General features: G+C 40.1%; 1 protein-coding gene across 1 annotated transcript in view; it reads right to left on the bottom strand.

Moving 5' to 3' along the window:
• INCENP (inner centromere protein) overlaps window positions 1-21,757 on the bottom strand; it is a 39,709-nt gene continuing 17,952 nt past the window's right edge. The window contains exons 7-17 of the mRNA XM_056852161.1: window positions 15,861-15,912; window positions 15,074-15,188; window positions 14,859-14,996; window positions 8,731-8,840; window positions 8,531-8,642; window positions 8,041-8,139; window positions 7,353-7,498; window positions 4,778-4,889; window positions 4,499-4,579; window positions 1,396-1,546; window positions 1-227 (exon numbers count right to left, since the gene is read on the bottom strand). Coding sequence (XP_056708139.1) covers window positions 10-227; window positions 1,396-1,546; window positions 4,499-4,579; window positions 4,778-4,889; window positions 7,353-7,498; window positions 8,041-8,139; window positions 8,531-8,642; window positions 8,731-8,840; window positions 14,859-14,996; window positions 15,074-15,188; window positions 15,861-15,912 — 1,334 coding nt within the window. The 3' untranslated portion in view covers window positions 1-9. The remainder of the gene's footprint in view (window positions 228-1,395; window positions 1,547-4,498; window positions 4,580-4,777; window positions 4,890-7,352; window positions 7,499-8,040; window positions 8,140-8,530; window positions 8,643-8,730; window positions 8,841-14,858; window positions 14,997-15,073; window positions 15,189-15,860; window positions 15,913-21,757) is intronic.

Below are 21,757 nucleotides of genomic sequence, written 5' to 3' on the forward strand. Positions count from 1 at the left end.
AAGAAAACTTCAGCATCTCTTTAAGCTCTGCCATGATTGCGCTGCCATAGATTTGCCATTTGGGAATGGTGGCGAATTCCATACTGCAGAACTTGTGCGCTTCAGATACCGTGGCTTACTCTTACAGAAGATTTCTTCCAGTTTGGGACTTTTAATGACCCCAAAGAAAGCATCAGTATCAGGAGGGTTATAATACTGGTGAATGATGGCCTGGGTTAGCTGATTTCCTAGAGGGAAAAAACAGAAAGTGTCTTTGCTATCAAAAAACTCAACGCACCCGTCTCACAGCTCACAGGGCAAGACACTAAAAAGAAGCATTAGTAACTTCTCAGCCTCCCAACTCAGTTTAATGTACATTCACTTCTCCTACCTCAAGCAATTCAAGTCTCACAAATGCAGCTGAAGGCTCCTGAAGTTACATATCCACATATATAATATCAAGTGAGGAAACACAAATGTCATGATCCCAAGCCTAAGGCTGAAAAACGAGCAACTGTTAGGCCTCAAGGAGCCTCTTTTCTACAAACACTTGAGGCCCTTTGGGTAAATTTTCCAATAAGCCTACAAGGTTTATGGCTGGGGGGAAATGGAGGGGAAAGCAGAAGCCAATCACTAGTGAGGAAGAAGAACTTGGATAGAGAGCATACAAGACTCTGCACAGGGAGGGAGGACGCTTACTCCCTGAAGCTGAGTAGTAGTCAGGCTGCTTTTGGATGCAGTTGATCCCTCGCCCTGTGGTGGAGTGAGTCTGGCCTACTAGGAATAGGTATCGACACTGGAATAGGAACTAAGTAAGGCAGCTGCATTGAGGAGCTTTGTTGTTTTCCAGCCAGCTTCTTTCTGTGAGAGTTTTGCCCTGTGCAGTTGTAGTGTCCCTGTATTAATTCTGCCCCATTTTTGTAACGGTTCTCCTATTAAATACTGCAACAGTAAAGTAAACTGTCCACTCCAAAGTCATATTGGGTCATATCAGGACACACTATGACAAAAGTCATAGGGATGCCTAGGGGCAGGGATGGCGCTCTGGGCCCTCTCCAGTAAAGCCCTAGAACCCAGTTAAGGCCCTTGCCTGCTTCAGAGCTGAAGAGGGCAGTGGAGAAGGGAGAGAAACCCCCACAGCCCCACCCCTTTCCAAGACAACACCTCTGACAGATTGAAAACCCACAACTAAACACTGCATTAAAATACCATGACTCCGGACACATTGTTAGGACTAATTTACTACTATTACTAGTTTAACTAAGCAAGGCTACAAATCTGAGCACACTTAAAAAGCTATGTTTCACTGAACTCTGGTTTCTATCCAAGTAATCATGGTTAGGAGCAGGCTAAAAGTCTATATAGGGAATTTTTCTACACTGATTTGGGAAAGGAACCAAAGGGATTCAAACATACCAGTAGCCCAAGAAGGAATGGGCTTGCGGGGATGGCTCTCATCATCTGTGGAGTCATCACTATCCAGATCCATCCCATAATTATTCACTTCAAACTTTGGCTGTTTGGGGCCCTGTGGTGTCATTGGGTATGAGTTGCAGGAAGGCGAGCTCTGGAAAGGATTACAAGAAGCAAGTTATATTTGCTACAGACACTGTAGCAGGAAGTTGAACCCGCAATATAGAATAACAGTTAGCTTGCATGATAGGTTATGACTCAGGGCTGTTAAAGGTGATGGGGAAGGGGGACCAAATATACCACCTGAAGCTCCTTGAAGAATGGGCAGGATTTAAAAAAAATAATCCCAAGAAAGACTTTTAGGCAAGTACTACTGCGACAATTTTTTTTCTCCTATCAAAAAGGTACCAGTTCTCTGACTTCCAGTGGTGACGCTGGGCTGAGTGCCACGTTCTCCCAGGGGCTCCTGGGGGGAATCCAAGTTTGCGTTTAATTTGGGGTGATTTATTGCACCCCAACCCAGCCCTTGCAAGTGGGCTGAGAAGCACGAACTCCCTGCAGCCATCCATGCGGTTTGATCTCCTAAATACTCCGAGGGAGCTTTATTAAGTCCCCCGGAGATTTAGATGCTGGTCCTGCGGGCACGAAGGGATTGAAATCGCCAGAGCACAACTTCGGCATTAGACTCTACCCTCCACCATCTTATTAACAACATAAGGACTACTTTAAGATTAGAACCTCACCTCCAGACGCCCAAGTGAGTAGATAAGAATCTTTCGTTCTTCACTGGCATTATCGAATAACAGGGGGGTAGAAGAAAACATTCCTGGTAACCTCGTTCCTCCCTTAATTGAACCGGATGACTTTGCCGTATGAGATCCATCAGATAAAGCAGCAGGAGCCTTATCAAACTGATCAGCTTAAACTAAAGATCTGCCAATCCTACGCGTTCTTAAAGGAAGGGGAGGGAGGAACCTTTGAGAACTTGTCCGGTGTAAAAAGAGTCCTCCAGCCACGTTTTATAACAATGGGGATATCTTAGACTGGAAGACTCTGTGCTTCATTCACCATCACTCTCTACTGCTCGGCAAGCAAATCAACAGGAAGCAGGTCGCAGGACCGGAAATACGTCTTACTCGTGCTACATTAAAATCGTTTCTGAAGGTAACAACCATCGAGAAGAGACGATAGAAGGTCCGTGACGAGGTAACTTCCGGAATACTTCCTGGTTTTGCCGACCTAGAGCGTCCGGTAAAACTCGTTGGTACTGTTAACTTTCAAAAGCTATTTTAAGGCTAAATATTAATCTTTTCAGCTTGAAAAAATATTTAAGCTGGTCAATGAAATACTTCCTACTATTTACATGTAATGGACTCCTGCTAGACGACCATCAATTTCTCGGCTTAGTTACCTATGTAAATGTCTGGAACTCGTCCCTGTTCTGGCTTACTATATAGCCCTGCCTTTACGAAATTAAAGGAAACTTCACAGAATTTAGCCATGAAGAAAAAAGTACAGGACATGTTAGTCAAACAATCTGAGGCGACAGTTAAACAATTAAAACAGATATCAACACAGATGGCTCAACTGATTTCAATGATGACTATTCTTGACCAATCACAAACCAATGATCAGAAGTTGGATGTGGTTACAGAAGACATAAAAGATCTCAAGGCTCAAATGATGACTATTAATACAGACGTGCAAGCAATGGATTCTTCTGTCAAAAAAGTTATGGAAGAACACAAGAATACAAAGAAGAAGATAGAAGATCAAGAACGTAACCAGCCTGTGACTAGGAAAACAGATATGCAAGCAATGGACTTTTCAGTTAAAACAGTTATGGAAAGACATAAGAAAACAAAGAAGAAGATAGAAGGTCAAGAAAAACAGATTGAAGCAACACAAAATAATCAGAATACAGTCAAGGATCAATTAGCCATGGAGATGAAGGTGAGAGAAAATTACCTTTGTTTACGTAACCCGGCCGAGGAGATGAGAGAGAATAAAGAGATCCTGTTCTTACATCTGACTGACCGGTTTCAAATGCAGAAGGAAATATTAGATCATGGCTAAAGGATTGGCTCAAATATGACTATTAGATTCGGAAGGCTTCGATAATATAAATGGGTGGCATGGCTATTTACGGTATAATAAAATTAAGATTTAGACATCATTCCGGAATCATATAATCAAGTCCTCCTTATATAGATTATGGATGAAATATAAACATATTTTTGAACTATTAATACTAATGTGAATACCACTTCAAGGAATATGTTGGCAATGTAATAAGGATATTGGTTTTCTTTTTTCTTTTTATAAGTGGTGGACTTGTGATAAGGTGAAACACTTTGGGGATATGATTCACAATGAAATAAGATTGATTATACAGAAAAATATTCCTAAAATACCGGAGATGATGTTATTTAGTATGATTTTGTTACAATGGCTGCAAGATTGTTTAATGCAGCCAAATGAAAAGGGACAGATGTTCCAGAAAAAAGGGACTGGATTATTAAAATGTTAGAGCTGGTGGAGGTGGAGAAATTAATACGCTACATTAAATCAAAGAGACAATGAACAATTTATGGGAAAATGGGAGGCTTGGATGAATTATTGTGAAAATGTATAAGATCTGGGAAAAATGGAACGTTACTCTTTACTCTGATCCAGAATGTAAAATTTTATAAGATATGAAACTTTAGAATGAGATTAATATTAGGATCAGAATATATTAACGATGGATTGTAATACATTACTAAGAGGTAGACGGAGGTGGTGGGGAAGTCAATTTATTCTTTTTATGTTTATTTGTAATCAAGACAACAATGGATATAATCGTGACTTTGACATTACTTTTAAACTGTTGTTAAAATTATGAAGAATTTATAGTAATAAAAAAAAACCAATATTTTTTTTTTTTTTAAAGGTACCAAGGGCTACAGCAAGAGAAATCCTTTTTTCAAGGAAGGAAGGAAGGAAGGAAGGAAAGAAGGAACTGCTCTAGTTGCAGTAACATGCCCTCTCCTGGCAGAACAAAGTCTGATGTAAAAGTTACTGCTCTTCTCAGCTATTAGAATCTCATCTCTGATTCCAGGCTCACCTGTATCTCTATTGTTACATTCAGCTGTTTGTGACCAACCACTGCATCAGAAGTAGATTTCTGCTTCTGCTCCTCCTCCTGCTATTTAAAATAGAAGAGAGTTATAACATGCTGATAACTCCTACTTTCCAGCTCTGGGGAAACGCACACAAGGTTTACTTTATTTTCCTTTTAATGTGCCTTCGAAACCAATGGGCGGCTCACGACAAAATAATGAAAGCTATCGGCACATAACGCACTAAAATGAAGAAAGTCACTTTGAACGTTGGCCAGGCTTACCAGTTTCCTTTCTTTCTCCACCGCCTCTTTCTGAAGCTGCTCTTTCTCTTTAGCAGCCATTAATTCTCTTTGCAAGCGAGCAGCCTTCTCTTTCTCCTTCCTTTCACGCTCCCTGTAATCAAAAAACATATCACTGCACCACTGTCAAAATGGAGATGCAGATGCTCTACCACTGTGGCTCAGTGGAAGAGCATCTGCTTGACATGCAGAAGGTCCCAGGTTCAATCCCCGGCATCTCCAGTTGTCGCGGTTCGGGCCGTTAAGTGCCTACACTCTTAGAAAGGACCCCTTCCTGAGAAGGGATATGTTATCTTATTCAGCGAGACACCACTAGACCCGAATCAACGGTTCCTAGAAACTTGTTATTGCTCCTAGGACATCTCTTGAACACGCCAATAAATTTATAATAATGGACAAGAGTGGAAGTATATAAAAAACACATTTATTTACATTATATAATATATGCTTTTTGGTTGCAAAGCCTTAAAATATCATATAAGGATAGACATCATTAGTCTTAAACATGTTTATGTAGCAAGTAATCATTCACATTCTCTATGCCTCCATAAAGGAGTATCTTAGTCAGAATATACTCATAAAGTATCCTTAGTGCAATGCACCTTCATTCAGAATATAAGGTTACAGAAATCCTGTCAAAATATGGTTAATTCTTTGGAGAAAGATTTGGTTAGAAGCATCCTAACTTAAACCATTCAAAACATCATAACATTTCTGTACAGAAGACACACTATACCTTGCTGTGTCATCTGGAGTCCTCTAAGAATCTAAGCTCTATGAGAACATATGAAGTTATCCCAGAGTATCTGTATTTGTTAAGTCTTGAATCCTTTAAAGACTTCTATTAATATTCTTAACTGATCATCATTAAGATCAGGCATTGTCTATGTACATGCTATGCATGCTCTTTCTAGTTTTAGACAGCAATGCTGAATGTATAAATACTATGTTAGCTTAAAGCTGTTTACAGTCTCTTTGACTGTGCCAATCTGTGTATGTGCATTGTGCATATCTCACAGAGTACAGAGAGTCTCCTTTCCCTTCTCTGGTCTCTTGCTCTGAGGAGGTTCAGAAGTCCCTCTGTTAAGTAGAGGACGTTCTGACACAATCTCAGAGGTCTAGCTATTAGCCCTGTATTCAGGATGCTTCTTAGCATTGGTAAGCCAAATAGGCTTAGTTTGTAAGAATCCATAAATCCGATGGACTCTCAGTGTTCCAATACATGGAAAGATCACTGCACTTAGATTCCTATTCAAAGAATAGGAATTCTAAGGGTCTCTATCCTCTTCTAGGAATAGAGCAGTCTCACAAGAAGACTGTTAAGTAAGATATGTTGAAATACCCAGATCTTGATACTTCAAGATATCTGAGAACTACTGTCCACGCAAGGTCCAGAGTTTCAATGTTTTACATCTCAAGCCTTTTGAGATGGAGAAGTGTTACTTCAGACAGCTGCAGTCTGCCAGTCATAACACTCTAAAAGTGCTAGCTGTTCTGCAGCTGTATTTATGCTGTTTCTAGACCCATTAAGAGTGTTCCTTTATCCCCTCTTCCTTATCCTTCAAAAGGGTACCTTTATTCTCTCTTATCAGATACCAGGAGCTTAGTGGCATCTGCTCCTGTCCTCTGATATCTTATTGTCCAAATATGGACATCCTTCCTTTTCATTCCTCTGTGCCTAAAGTATAAACCCTCATTTCTGAGTTACATGATCACGTTATATATTTAATTTCTATACCATCCTCTTCGTTAGGACAATACGCATTAAATGAGACTACTTAGAAATCTGTAGCACAACGTTTAACTATATAACTCATGAAACACAATTATTATTGACATTTGTCACTTTGTAACATCTTTTAGTAACTGACAGCCTTGGGCAGATTACAAAAGGCAAGAAAGCTTGTTACTCTTATCTTTGAGAGAACATTAATGCCTTTAAGCTATAATAAGCACAATTTCAGCTATTGAGACCTTGAAAAGGCCAAGTATTCTGCCTTTGGTATTCTTTGAGATTCTGACATCTGGCAGCTGAGTCAGAAAGGTGACTTTTGCACACTTTATGGACAAAGTGCTTTACGCTGCCCCTTCAAGGGAAGGTGCTCAGCTCTGCCCCTTCAAGGACAAAGCCAGAGTAACTTTAGTAGTTAGCTTTGATAGAGCTAACCTTGAGAGTAGTCTGTCAGCCTGACACAGAGCTAGCCTGTCAGCATGACACAGACTTTCATTATACATTACACAATCCTCTATAGTGGCACAGTTTGCATGATGTGCAGAATTAATTCCATATAGAGCTTAAACACATGTTCACAAGGTACCATGATCGTGTCAGAGACTGCTACACAGTTAAAGGGACTAGGCAGGTAGGTGACGTGAAAGACCATGGAGAGCTGGTGCCAGTCTGAGTAGACAATACTGACTTTGATGGACTGAGGGTCTGATTCAGCTTCATGTGAGACAGGCGCATGGCCTTCAGCATAACCTGAACCGAGTGATCACTTGAGCAGCACCTATCAGCTGTCCTTTTCGTGCCAAACTTTGGATGAAATATACTCACTGCTGTGCTTGAAGCTTTTCTTGTTCTCTCTTTTTCTCAAGTTCTCTCTCAGCAGCCAGCTTTTTTTCCAGTTCTGCAGCCTGCCTAGCTTTCTCTTGTTCTTCCTCCTTTTTCCTCTGCATCAGCTCCTGCTGTCTGCGTTCTTCCTGCAAAGGGGGAAAGGGATGCTGCTGTGAAGCAGGTGTCAGAGAACCAAGAGCCAACTGTTCTGAGATTAATAAGCTTGATAGGACATGGCAAGCCTGACGAGATGGCATATCAGAACCTCGACAGCATTAGTCTATCTAGGGAGTCCTAACCTGAAATGTTCAGCATCATCCTAAATGCCAAACTAGGCTTACGATTCAGCTGTTTGAAGATACATGAAGGACTGGCAGTCTCCAAGTACTTCATGTTAAACAGTATGCTCTGGTAATTCTGATGTTTCCTCTAATCATGAGGGGTAGAATATTTCTGATGAGTTCAAGATTCTAGAAAGGGCTATGCATGGCTCATTTTAGTTACTATTATAAAGCTATGTTGTTCAGAGTGGATTCACAACAGTGAAAACCAACATCTTCATCTGTTGCAGCCACATAACTTTGAATTAAGCAAATGGGAAGATGTTACTTTGGGTCCTTTCCCAGCCTTGTATACATCTAAGTTCCCGCCACATCCTCTTCCCTCGTTCATACAACCTCTGCCTTACCAGCTGCAGGGCTCTCTGTTTACGGGCTTCAAGTTCTTCAGCTTTTTTGGCAGCTGCAGCCTTTTTCACTTTTTCTTCTGCCACTTTCTCTTCTCGCACCTAGAAAAGGTTATGTGTACATCTTCCCTTTATATAGAGCAAAATGTCCTCTTGCGTATGTTGTGCAAAGTTCCTTTGTACCCAACTCTGTGTTTGAAAACCCTTGATAATTATAGATATAGGTGACTGACAAGATTTACTGTTCTAATCTTGTCAGAGGAGACACAGGAATGGTTTGATGGGCCGATATGAGACCAAAGCCTGCAATTCTGAAGATGAGCTTTCTAATTAAAACCCTTTTTCCTTATAGAGGGCTTTTTACAACAAGGACCAGCCCAAGGCATCACATTACTAGCATCTCAGAACTTTGCCCTATTGTGGCCATTACCCTAGGGACGCCCCTCCCCCACCCTACCATTCCTTGTACTCTGTTAACCACATTTCAATTTACCTTCTCATTATGCTGAGCAAGTTTTTGCTCAAGAAGTTTTCTCTTCTCCTCTTCCCTTAGTTCTACCCGCTCACGAGCCTGCAGCACCTTGCGGAGGCGCTCTTCACGCTTCCTGATACCATATGAGAGAACCTGGTTAGAAACAATTCAAAAACAAACTAGAAAAAGATCAACTGGACGAGTAGGAATACCACATATACCGCTTCATCTCTTCCAGCCGCCGATTTTTCTCTTCCTCCACTTTCTGTTTTCTCTGCTGTTCAGCCTCCTGCTTTTTCTTTAAGTTCTCCAAGCGCTGCCTCTCCTTTTCCTAGGTAGGAAAGAAACATGTATTAGCTCACTACTAATGTGTGTACCACAAAGCAATAACTATAGGAACAGGCACAAGTGTGAAAGATAAGCAACTAAACTGCAGTTTTAACCAAGGGAAACAGCTTTACTGTACTATGACAAATATATCTAAAACTCAAGACTGTTCTTGGATAGATGAATATTGAATCGCTAAAGAATCATAGCTGTGCCCATTTAGCTATCAGGGTTGTTGTTTTTTTTGGGGGGGGGAAGAACAACAGGCAGTGTGAGAAATCAAATAATTCTTGGTATGTCCTTAACACCGCACCCCTGACACCTTAGAATTAAGTTGGGAAGTAACCAACACTAACTACTGTACTCACATCTGATGGGTGTTTTTCAATAATTAGCTTTGAAGAAGCATAATCTAATTACATATTGCAAAAAATACTCTGACACACCTGTCTCAAGGTGGGCAAAGTTAAATAAAGGCTATCATAGATACAGCAGAAAGTTATGCGTTAATACCAACAGTCTTCTTGTTCGGCCCAGCCTTCACAATGCCTACACATTTCAGAAAGAGCCAGAACCCAGCCAATCCTAATGGAGTTTCTAAGCCCACAATTATGTACAAGCCAGTGCAGTCTGTCATAATTAAACATAAAATAGTGTGTCTGCAAATGATAAATCTATGCAGGTATCAACCCACAAGAGCACTCCCCCCACATGGAATAAAGCAATCCTAGTTGCTACATGAAACCTTGAACCAAGGAGCTACAGAGTATGCAGAAGAGGAAAAGAATGAAACCTGATTTTTAGAAAGTGTTTAGTGTTCTCTACTTAGCTGGAGAGGCAGGTGTCAAAGATCTGATGATGAGTACTTGCTCCATAAGAATTTCATCACACTGTACAGGCTGTTTATTGAAATTCAGTGTTCCTCTGAACAGCAGCCACCAACTGGCTTCTGCATCACCAGACATGTTTTAGAATAAGCAACTGGATTGCATGTTCTCACTACAGGAACTGGCTCTTCCACATTACCCCCCCCCCCCCAAAAAAATCTGTACTTTTGTAGAAGAAACTCTTTTGGGTATGTTAGACAATGATATAATGAAATTAAACCTCTCACTGCCTCCTCAGAAAAGAGAAATCTATCCGTGGAGATAGCGGTTCACAATGTGGCCAGCAATGAGAACAGACCACAGCAAGAACAGGTAGTTTGCTTAGCAATAGCTGTTGTGGTAGATACACTGTGCGGGCTGCAACTAGCTTATGTGAAGTAGCTGCATTTCATATAAAAATTGCATCATCCCAGCAGCTATCACACCACATTTACCTGATGTTGACCTTATTTTTTAAAACTGTTACTGAAATGTGAACAGCATAAATTAGAAAATCTCAGATCTAAACCAATAACAAATCTGTCCTGCTTTGCTAGCCTCCATTTCCTAGCTTATCCCTGCAAATATTTACACGTCTGTTGCCCAAAATGGACTTCTATAAGTCCTTCCAGCAAAGTATACCAAATCTTACTCATCATTATGAGGCAAACCAAGTCTCCTGTGGTGACATAAAAGCAGAAAGCCTTCAAATAGCATCTCTGGGAAAACAAGAATACCTGCTCCAATGGAGGGCTTAACCGAGGCAAGTGATAGCAGCTTGGAACCTACAGAGCCTGTCCACATTTTTCTCCAGCTCAAGCCCTCTAACATAAAGCTCCTTGTGCTGGAGGAAAGCATCAATTTTAGCAAAACGGTTTTGTAGGATCCAATCCAGTATATTTATTAATGCATTTAGCTGCAACCAAGGGGTGTGTCTAGGGTTGCCAGCTCAGGGTTGGGAAATACCTAGAGATTTTGGGGGTGGAGCCTGAGGAGGGAAGAGACTTCAGTGGGGTATAATGCCCTACAGTCCACCTTCCAAAGTGGCCATTTTCTCCAGGTGCACTGATCTCTAGCTACCACCTGGAGGCTGGCAAGCCTAGGGGCAAGCCACCAAGTGTACACCCAGCAAGAAGCTTCTGCCAAATACAGCTCCCTGATGAGTGTCCCTGTAAGTTATATTTGCTGTATTCACTTCTCATTTAGAAGTACTCGCTTTCCTTTATTAATGAGCTCCTTTGACCAAAGATCTTTTGCATAAAACTCACTTAAACATCAGAGTGTAATGTGTGAAGCATCCCCAAAATAAAAGATAAAGGGTGTTGACAAACTCCTTCCCCCAGCAAAAATCCAGAACACTTTCCTTTCTTACCTGTTCTGAATTCTCTAAATGTAAAATTAACTGTGAAAATACCTAAGCTGAGACATTTAAGTGAAAAGACATTTTGAAGTCTGAATACAATAATTCTGTAATAAGAATCGTACATTTTCATTAAGTTATTGCTTTATTTGTCTCGAGATAGCAGTAAATAAATGCTAGACTTCCCTTTAGAAGGAAGCAGTGTTAGGTCACTACACATGGGTTAGAGATGCCACTCAACAACGGACAATGTGTTAAGGATGTGCAAACACATCTAGTGTAAGATTCTCATTACTTACAACGAACCCCAGCTGTATGAAGGAAAGAATGAGATGTAGTTAATACCTCTGGATGTTAACACCAAATAGTGCTTTACTGCAGATGAAACCAAACTATTGGGTCATAGCACTTATTCCTTGCAGCTCTTTTGATTTCAGATTCACCTCTGTCCTCTTCCACCGTTAACAGGACACAACCTGCTGTGCTCCCCCAGTGTCAAATTACCCTGAGAAGCAGCAGAGGCTTGCGAAGCTTGCAGCACACTTATGCCAAAAGGCTATTGAACTGCTGAAGCTGGGTATATAGGACAGAATCAGTTTGCAATAAAGCATGGAAAATAAGACACCTGGATCTAAAGAGATGGCTAGTTAAGAGAACCAAGTCTAGCTCCACCCTCCCTGAGTTCTCTGCATCATTCTGTCTCCCAGGAGACGCTCCCTTGACCTACCCACTAATTTTCCTCATAAGACCACTCCTCGAGAGCCTATGCTGTGTGTACTTTTTGCACGCCACCCTTTTTCTCCAGCAAACATTCTCAAACCTGTTGGCACTCACTCTCACTTTCTTCTCCCACTCCCAGTCTGTAGGCTCCTTGCCCACCCTCAGAGATCCTTTTGCCCCAGACCCAAATTATGTTTTTCCCCAAATCCCAAATGCCTTCTCAGTTGGGGCAAGGCAGCAAGTGTCAGGTCTATCTTACACTGTGATTCCTCAAAGGGAAAACAGATTTCAGAATGTCTGAAGCCCGAACACTTGTGCAGTGTCCCAAGTGGGAGTTGGTCACATAAGAATTTGCCGCTTGCCTTAGGTTGTCACCATGGAATATGGGCTAGACCAGGCTTGTCCAAACTGCAGCACAGGTTGGCTATGAATGAGGCCCAACACAAAATCGTAAACTTACTTAAAACATTATGAATCAGCTATCGTTAGTGTTAGTGTATTTTATGTGTGGTCCAAGACAATTCTTCTTCCAAAGTGGCCCAGGGAAGCTAAAAGATTGGACACCCCTGGGCTAGACAATCACTACTGAGCCAATTTCTCCTTCCCTTTTATTATCACGCTTCTCTGGGCAAAATAAATTCAAATACAAATAACATACAAAGCAATGAACATTAAAATACACCACGACAAATTAAAACCCATCTCTGTAATGGTTTACGGAGACCACAAGTGCTAAAGATTTGGGAACAAAAAGCATTACTTCCAGATTGGTGTCTGCCAACAGAAAGGAGATCACATGAGATTCCACAGGTAATTCAGAGGTCTCTGAGTGATGTCCATCCACCACAGAAGATATAATGATCTATGGACTCAATTACTCCAGATGCACAGATGTAGTAATCAGAATATGGAGTTTTGCTGAAGTACCCCCTGAGCCCTGCAGTTGGCAGGACTTCAGTCTAACCTAACATAAAAGTATTCTTGTGGCCAGGAATTTTAAGGAGGCTCACATACAGGGGGAGGATCAAAGAGAAGGGAATCCCCATTGCAAAAATGGTGAATACATGCCTTTCATGGGCCTGTGTGCAGGCATGGTTAAACTCAATTACCCTTTTCCTACTCAACCTTACAACTTTGGGATAGCCCATGTCCCCCCATGTCCCTAACCAGTATAGGGGAGAAATTATGAACCACTACTCAATTTCACACACATTTTCCTCATACACTTCTTAAGGAAGATTTCATCAGTAAATGAAACAGACCCCTGCCCCGGTACTAGACATTGAAAGGAGGGCCTTCAGACTTAAGTTGATGGCACCTATCCAGGCACTGGACTCCACTGAGCACTGCACAAACTCAAATGAGAGTGCAGTCCCTGCCACACAGTTTGGTACATCTGCTATCCAGTGTAAAATTTGAAGTAGAATATGGTCAGCAGACTTCGGAGACCCCATTTACCTAAATGCCTGCCCTGAGTAAGACTTTTGGGATAACCTTAGCATTAAAAGTCTCGCCCTTTGGAATAATAGAACAGTAGAAAAGAATTTGGGAGCCCTGTGGCGCAGAGTGCTAAGCTGCAGTACTGCAGTCAAGGCTCTGCTCACGACCTGAGTTCTATCCCGACGGAAGTCTGTTTCAGGTAGCTGGCTCGAGGTCGACTCAGCCTTCTATTCTTCCGAGGTTGGTAAAATGAGTACATAGCTTGCTGGGGGTAAAGGGAAGATGACTGGGGAAGGCACTGGCAAACCACCCCGTAAACAAAGTCTGCCTAGGAAACGTCAGGATGGGACATCACCCCATGGGTCAGGAGTGACCTGGTGCTTGCACAGGGGACCTTTACCTTTAGAAAAGCATTTATATTTGCCCCAGCGATTTTTGCAGCTGAATGAATGTGAGCATTACAAGTAAGGTTTAACTAAACATTAAACTCAGATATTCAAAATGGGCTACTTGTTTTCTTTTTCCCATTGATCTTCCATAGTCTCTATTTGATACAAGAGTTTTTTGAGAAGTTAATAATTTTAAATTTTTCATAGTTTACTGTCTTTCCGAAAAACAGTAACCGACAAGCATGAACCCACAAGGACTTTGACAGACTTCTAATTCCCTCCCCCACTGTTTCCTCTTTCCCTTTCCTGAATGCCCCCAAAGCCTCTCTCCTTTTCCTGCTTCCTTCTCTCCCCTTCTCACCCAACAGCCAACCTACCTTTATCTGCCCGTCTTAAGCTTTCCCTCTCCTCCTCCAGAAGCTTCTACCTAGGAAAACTGTGACCCAGTTGTATGGTACTGGCCACTGGGCCCTCCCCACACTGTTTCCTCTTTCCCTCCTCCTGGCAACCCCCATATCCAATCCCCTTTCCCCAATTCCTCCTCAGCTATTCACCAACTTACCTTTCATCTGCTTCTCATCTTCAGCTATATTTACTTGCTTCATTTTTACCCAATTTTTCTCCACAGTGGGGACCAGCTTGCATTATACTCTCCCAAAATTACATCTGAACTTCAGATGACAAGAGAGACATATCCCCCTTGACAAACTGATTGCTTTGGAGGATGCACTCAGTGGCATTGTGTTCAGCCGAGGCCTCTTCCCTCCCCTCCCCAAAGCCTGCCCTCCTCAGACTCCATCATAAAATCTCCAGGAATTTCCCAACCTACAGCTGGCAACCCTAGTCAGGCCTGGCCTCAATGCATCTTCCCTCAAAGGCCAAAATAGGCCTGGAAAGGACCATGCCCCCTCCCCTCTGCCTTTGACTGACAGAAATGAAGCCTTTGAATGTTGTAGTTGTCTAGCAACAGCAACTGAGGTAAGCTGGTGCTTAAACCTACAGGCCCTTTGTTTCTCATTTTTGTTTTTTTAAATACCTCCCAGTATAATTTATTTTAAAGATTTCATATTTTTCTGCAATCCTTTTTCAGGCATTTTTCAGGTTTGCAGAAAGATATGACCTGCCTGTTGCCAGCTCCAGTCATCAGACCTAAGTATTCTCAGGTTTGGATTACTTTGCTATTAGCATATGTAATGTAATAACTTTCGATGCAAAATTCATCTACTTTTTGCAGCAACACCCCTTACCTTAGGATTGGTTTGGACAGGAGTGTTGTATTTGAGAAATGATTTTACGGCGCTGTTTTGGCTCACGGAGCCAGGGGTCATCATGAGAACCTTGTTCTTATGTACAGTGTGCAAGAAAGTCTTGAAAGGGCGGGCAACCTGAAAACAAAGCACAGAACATTACCAGTCCTTATAAAGCAACTAATGGGACCTGAGGATAGGCTGTAATGTCTTACCTTACTAGAAGGGCACTGAGGGGATGGCGACTTTTTCCTTGGAGGAGAGAGCTCATCCTCTGTATGCTGCCCATCGTATAACTCATTCACTGCTCTCTTATAGCTTGCTTTTCGTCTGCAAGTGTTAATAAAGTATTCAATACCCAGAATAGTACAAAGGAGAAGTCTAGAACCCACTATTCTTAGTGAAGGATCATGGTTCCAATCCTTAGGGACTCACAATGGACCCAAATAGAAGTAAGATGGCTCCTCCTATATAGTAATGAAGTCTTCCTTTATAACTGTGCTAGTCCTATTTACTAACCTTCCACCATGGCACCTACTCTGGAGTTATCACACGCTGCTTGGGGCATGGTCTGGCAGAGAAGAGCACAGGGCAAAGAATTGGAAACTCTTCCCACGTTTTCCTTCCTATCATTCCTCCTTTCATCCCTCTTTAGAGTCTTGGACCCCTTCATCACCCACTAGTGCATGGCCCTGCCTGTCACCCATAGGGAAGGGGGGAAATCTGCTTTCTCTGGCATCCTTCTTCCACCAGCGTACGGTGCCTGGCTCTAAAAATCCCTGTGTTACTTCCTTTAGACTCAATGGTTATGCTCTGGATCCTCATGCCAGTTCCCAGATAAAGTGAATGGGGGCGGGGAGTGATGGCCTCTGACATAGGCACTTGGAATTCACCTACCCAAAGCTTATGGGACACCGGTTCAAAGAATATATCATCTATACAAAATGGGCCATGGAGTTGGACAAAAGAACCAACCAACCAAGCAAACAAAAAAAAACATACCTGACACTCTGAGGTTGCTCTTGGACCTCAGCATTCTTTTCAGGACTGTTTGCTGCAGAAACAAAATCACCATTAGTGCTGACTGAGGTGTTCTCTGCTGTACAGACTAAAGCTACAGCCATGTATTCAGAGAAGAGCACTGCTGGTGCAAAATTTAGCACCCAGGATTCTAAATGGAATACATCAAATACATAAAACCTGTGACAATGACAATGAAACCTAATATCAATAAAATGAGCTCAAAAATCAAAGGTTGCAAGCTTTTTGAATTTTCATCACATCCATCAGGAAATTGGCAACATCCACAGTAATCATTGGAGCAAAATCATTTAATAGGAGTTGACATTTTGCTTTATTGGAAAGATAATATTTTGAATGTATCCAATTTTTAAGCCTTTTCTCACGGGATATTTGGTATAGGGGGCAATCAAGCAGTATATGATCAATCGTATCCAGGGAATTGGACCCACAGGTACAAAGCCGTTCCTGTATTGAGATTTGACAGTACCTTCCATACAACATCCTTGAAGGGAAGGCATTGACCCTGGCAAGAGAGAAGGCTCTACGAAGGGGAGGGATGTCCAAATTATAAAAATAATGGGGAATACTGTCAGTTTTGTTCATAAGACCCAGCGCAGATGAGGAGCAGACCGGGGGTTGAGTGGGATGCAGCCTCTGTAGTTCCATATCTAAAAAGCGTTGCTTAACAATTTTTAAAATATGAGCCTCAGAAGCTGAGGCCACGTCTTCCAGGGAGACTCCAGAAGATTTTATTTTGGTCAGAATTATATGGTCCCAGGTAGTGTTATGTAGTTCTTTCAGCAGCATTGATAAAAGAGAACCACACTCTGTTCTGAAATACAGTTTAAGCCAGAAACAAATCGTTATTAGCCAAGCCTTGGTTTCGCACAAACTTTGGCCTAACTCAGAATAAATTGCATGATAAGAGACACATCGCGGGAAACTCAGAACTTGTCTACAAGTTTGCTTGAAAGGATTCCAAATCGCGATTAAAAGCATTGACCCAAATTGGAATACCGTATAAGATCTGAGGTAAAATTTTGGGATTGAATACCTTAACTAAGGCGGGAACAAATTGGTTGCCGTTATAGAAAAAGAATGACTTCAGTTGGCTCGAGGATATTCTCCCTAGTTCGATCGCTCTATTTCTGTGTACTACCCATTTCAGATTATAGTTGAAGGTAATGCCCAAGTATTTAAAACTCTTCACCTGATGTATTTTGGCCTTACCAATACACCAGCTGAAGGGGGACCACTTCTTAGAAAAGACTAAGGTGTTAGTCTTAGAGTAATTGATATTAAGGTTTAGATGGCAATAATTTTCAATTGCCCCTAGATAGCGTTCGAGGCCAATTCTGGAGTAGGATAAAATGGCGGTATCATCATATAAAAGAAGGGGTACGGCTTTACCTCCTAATTTTGGCGGATGGCTGTTGATGGGAATCTAAAGAGCAAGCAAGGTCTGACAGAAATAAGTTAAAAAGGATGCAGCCTTGCTTCACACCCTTGGTCGAAGGAATTTTATCAGTAAGGTCACCTTTAGGAGAATATTTTACCTGGCAAGTTGTAGATGAGTGAAGGTTTTTTTAAAGAAATAGGAGACGGGGATCAATTCCTAGTTTAGACAGCTTGGACCAAAGGTTATCTGTTAATAGAGTCGAAGGCTGACTTTAGATCAATGAAGGCGACAAAAAGTTTCTTACTACCCAGATTCATGTACTTTTCTGCAAGAGTGGCAAGAATCAGGCAGTGATCTAAAGTTGATTTATTTTTGGAAAAGCCAATTTGTTCAGGGCCAACGATGGAGTTGTCCTTAACCCACCTAAGGAGACGTTGTTCTAAGTGCTTTGCATACAGTTTGCCTAAGACTGATAAGAGGCTGATAGGGCAAGTTTTCAGGTAAGGTTGGGTCGCCTTTCTTGTAAATAGAGATTATTATTGAATTCAGCCAAGAGTTAGGCAAAATGCCATACAGATCAATAGATGTGAAAAACTGGCAAGGAGCGGAGCCCACCATTCGATAAATTTCTTAAGTAAGTCGGAAGGGAGACCGTCAGGACCGGGGGCTTTGCCGGGCTTTAAATTACCTATTAGCTCAATAATTTCTTCAACATCTACAGCTGGTCATCTAGGGTAGGTGGAAGGGATCATTTCATCAGAATTAAGCATGAAGTTACTGTGTGAATTAAACTCCTTAGAAAAATGTTCAACCCAACTTTGAGGAGGGATGCTAACTTCTGGTAAAAAGTTGTTACTATCTGAGTTTGCGATTGCCTTCCAAAAGGATTTGCTATCACAAGATTTGAGAGACGAAAGCAAATGTGACCATCTGTGTAGGAAGATTTCTTCTTTTCAGTGACTAGGTTTAGGAATAGCTTTTTATTTCTAAGGCAGTCATCATAACTATCACAAGTGACGTTTTTTTTTAATAAATTTTTTTTGTTTTCTACTTAAATCACATTCCGTTCCATCATTCAATTTAACATAATTGTACAACATAAACAATATTTATCTAAACAATATAAATTCTAACTTGTTGACCTCCCCTCTTCTATTTGATGTCTGTTCTCCTCTGTATTTAAATTCTAATTAATTATAGCATTTCATTTATAAATTTAATTACATATCTTTTCAACTTAATCTGAATATTAACATTATTATTTCTAGTTTAATCAGTTGAATTAGATCAAAACATAACCTTTTATATTTCCCAAGTTAAATTCATTTACACAGTATGTTGTCCATGCCTCCCATTCTCCCACAAATTCCATATTCTCCTTTTGATTTACTAATCCAGTAAGTTTAGCCATTTCTGCTAGTTCCAACATTTTATTAACCCAGTCCGTCTTATCCGGTGTCTCAGACAATTTCCATTTTGCTGCATAAACCAATCTTGCAGCTGTAGTGGCATATATCAAAAAAGATCTGAGTCAGTATAGATTCCGGTATGATACTTAACATCATTTCCGGAGTTTTAGGGATGTTTTGTTGTATTATCAGTCTTAACTCATTATAAATCGTATCCCAAAAGTTCTTGGCTTTTTCACATAGCCACCATACATGATGAAAAGAGCCAACCTCATCTTGACATTTCCAACAATTTGGTGACATTGCTCTATACATTTTAGCTAACCTTTTTGGTGTCAAATACCACCTGTAGATCATCTTGTAAATATTCTCTCTTAATGATTGTGAAAGTATATATTTCATATTTCTTGACCAAACTCTTTCCCAACTATTCAAAGGAATGTTATAACCCAGTGTCTGTGCCCAAGTTATCATTGTAGGTTTGATTTGATCTTGTTCTGTATATATCAACAACAGCTTGTACATCTTCGAAATTAGATCTTTGTTATCCAATAACATTTGTTGTAAAGTTGATTTATCTTTAGTAAAACCTATTTTCATATCCTGTATATATACAGATTTTATCTGATGATACTGAAACCAAGTCAGATGTTCTATTAGGTCTTCAAGATCCTTTAGGGCACATTTATTGCCCTCCCATAACAACTGGTCCTGTAGTGTTACAAATTGAGATGGTCTCAGTGGTCGTAATGTTAACATTTCTTGTGTAGAGATCCATAGAGGTGTTCTGGTTTCTAAAAGATGTTTATATCTTAACCAAGTTTTTATTAAGGAGGATTTTACAATATGATGTTGAAAAGCTGTATGATTTTTAAGTTTCAGACCATAAGTAACCATGCCACCCAAATCTGTTGTCAAACCTTCTAAATACAATAACCGTGTATTTTTTAATTGTATCCAGTCCTTTAGCCATGCCAATGCTTCCGCATATAATTTAAAATTTGGAAGAGCAAATCCTCCTCTTTCTTTAGAGTCAACCAAGTACTTATAGGCAATTCTAGATTTTTTCCCTTGCCAAACAAAAATCAGCAAGTCCTTCCTCCACACATCAAAGTATTTATTGTGTAATTATTGGCAAATTCTGAAACAAAAACAACAGTCTTGGTAAAATATTCATTTGTATTACTGAAATACGACCCAAAAAAGAAATATTTTTATTGGACCACAATATCATGTCTTTTTTAACTAATTCCCATAGTTTAATATAGTTGTTAACTATTAAATCTTTACTTTTGTTTGTAATCCAAATGCCTAAATACTTTACTTTGTTTTCTCCCATCTTGAAGTATTTATAAAGTCTTTTTGTTTTTCTTTTGAGAGATTCTTAAACAATATCTGAGTCTTATCTTGGCTGATCCTAAATCCAGATACTTCACCATATTGCTTCAGTACATTCAACAAATTGTTTATAGATTGATTCGGGTCACTCAGGATGAGCAAAAGCTCTCATTTTGAATTGTTTGTTTACTTTAAGACCGTGGATTGCGTCTGTATCACGTATCTTAAATGTTTCCAAAGTCAAAATAAAAAGCAGAGGAGAAAGAGGGCATCCTTGTCTAGTTACTTTTTGTATTTCACAATTATCGGATATGGATTCATTCACTAATATTTTGCATATTGTATATTTTTGCATATTGTAAATAGCATTAATCCCCGTGCGAAATCTTACACCAAAATTCATTTTTTCCAAAACTTCATATATTCCCATGAAACCATGTCAAAAGCCTTCTCAGCATCAAAAAAAATAAAAGCAGCTTTATGTTAATTATTTTGTTCATAATATTCCATTGCATCTAATAAAATTCTCAGATTGTCTTTTATCTGTCTTCCAGGGACAAAGCCCGCTTGGTCTTCATGAATCAAGGTTGTAATAAATTGTTTTAGGCAATTCGATAATATAGAAGCATATATTTTGTAATCCACATTTAATAGATTGGTCTATAATTAGTTACTCTTTCCGGGTCTTTTCCAACTTTATGGATTAATGATATAAAAGCATGAGACCACGTCTCAGGAGAAAGTCCCGTATCTAATATTGTGTTACATATCTTAAAAAACGGATTCTTCAGATCATCTTTAAACAACTTAAACAAAGCTGTAATTCCATCTGGGCCAGGTGTTTTGTCTATCTTCTGTTTAGATATTGCTTCTTCTATTTCTGTTGTGATTGGAGCATCCATAGCTTTATGTTGTTGGGAGGATAACTTGTTGATATTTACTGTTCTCAAATATTTATCCAATTTTTTTTTCTGAAATAAGATCTTTTTGGTATAGTCTGGTATAAAATGATACAAATGCTTTCTGTACGTCTGTTGTAGTGTAAACCGGTCCTTTTCCAGTCTATTTTACTGATTTCTTCTTCTGCATAGAGTCTCTTAATTGACCGGCCAAAAGTTTGCCTGGACGATTTGCATGTTCAAAGTATCTTTGCTTTGCATATTTCATATTTTTATTCATTTCTTCCATAACCACCAGATTGAGTTGATGTTTGACAACCTTAATCTTTAGAAGAATATTTTTCCTCTGGTCTTCTTTAGATTCCATTATAAGTTGTTGTTCTAAATTTTGTAATTCCCAGAGTATATAATTTGTTTGTTGTAGTTGTTTTTTCCTCCATGCAGTGTTCTTTTGAATCATAAATCCTCTCAACACAGCTTTAAAAGCATCCCAAATTATATTTAAACTGGTTTCTCCATTCATATTGATCTCAAAAAAATCCTTAATAAGAGTATGTATTTTTCTTATTTTGTCCTCTCGTAAAAGCCTATCATTCAACCTCCATCTGAATGCTTGTCTGTTATTCCATTCGAAAGAAACCGGATTATGATCTGAAAAAGTTCTAGGCATTACTTGTACCTTACGTAATTGCGTAAATATAGATTTACTTGCCCATATGTCAATACGGGAGTGAGAGTCATGTCTTGCGGAACAGAAGGTGTATTCTTTAGATATCATAATCATTGTTCCTCAAATGTCTTGTATTTTAAATTCCTCAATAAGTTGGAAAA

The sequence above is a fragment of the Euleptes europaea genome, chromosome 6, assembly GCF_029931775.1.
Source record: "Euleptes europaea isolate rEulEur1 chromosome 6, rEulEur1.hap1, whole genome shotgun sequence".
Taxonomy (NCBI): Eukaryota; Metazoa; Chordata; class Lepidosauria; order Squamata; family Sphaerodactylidae; genus Euleptes; species Euleptes europaea.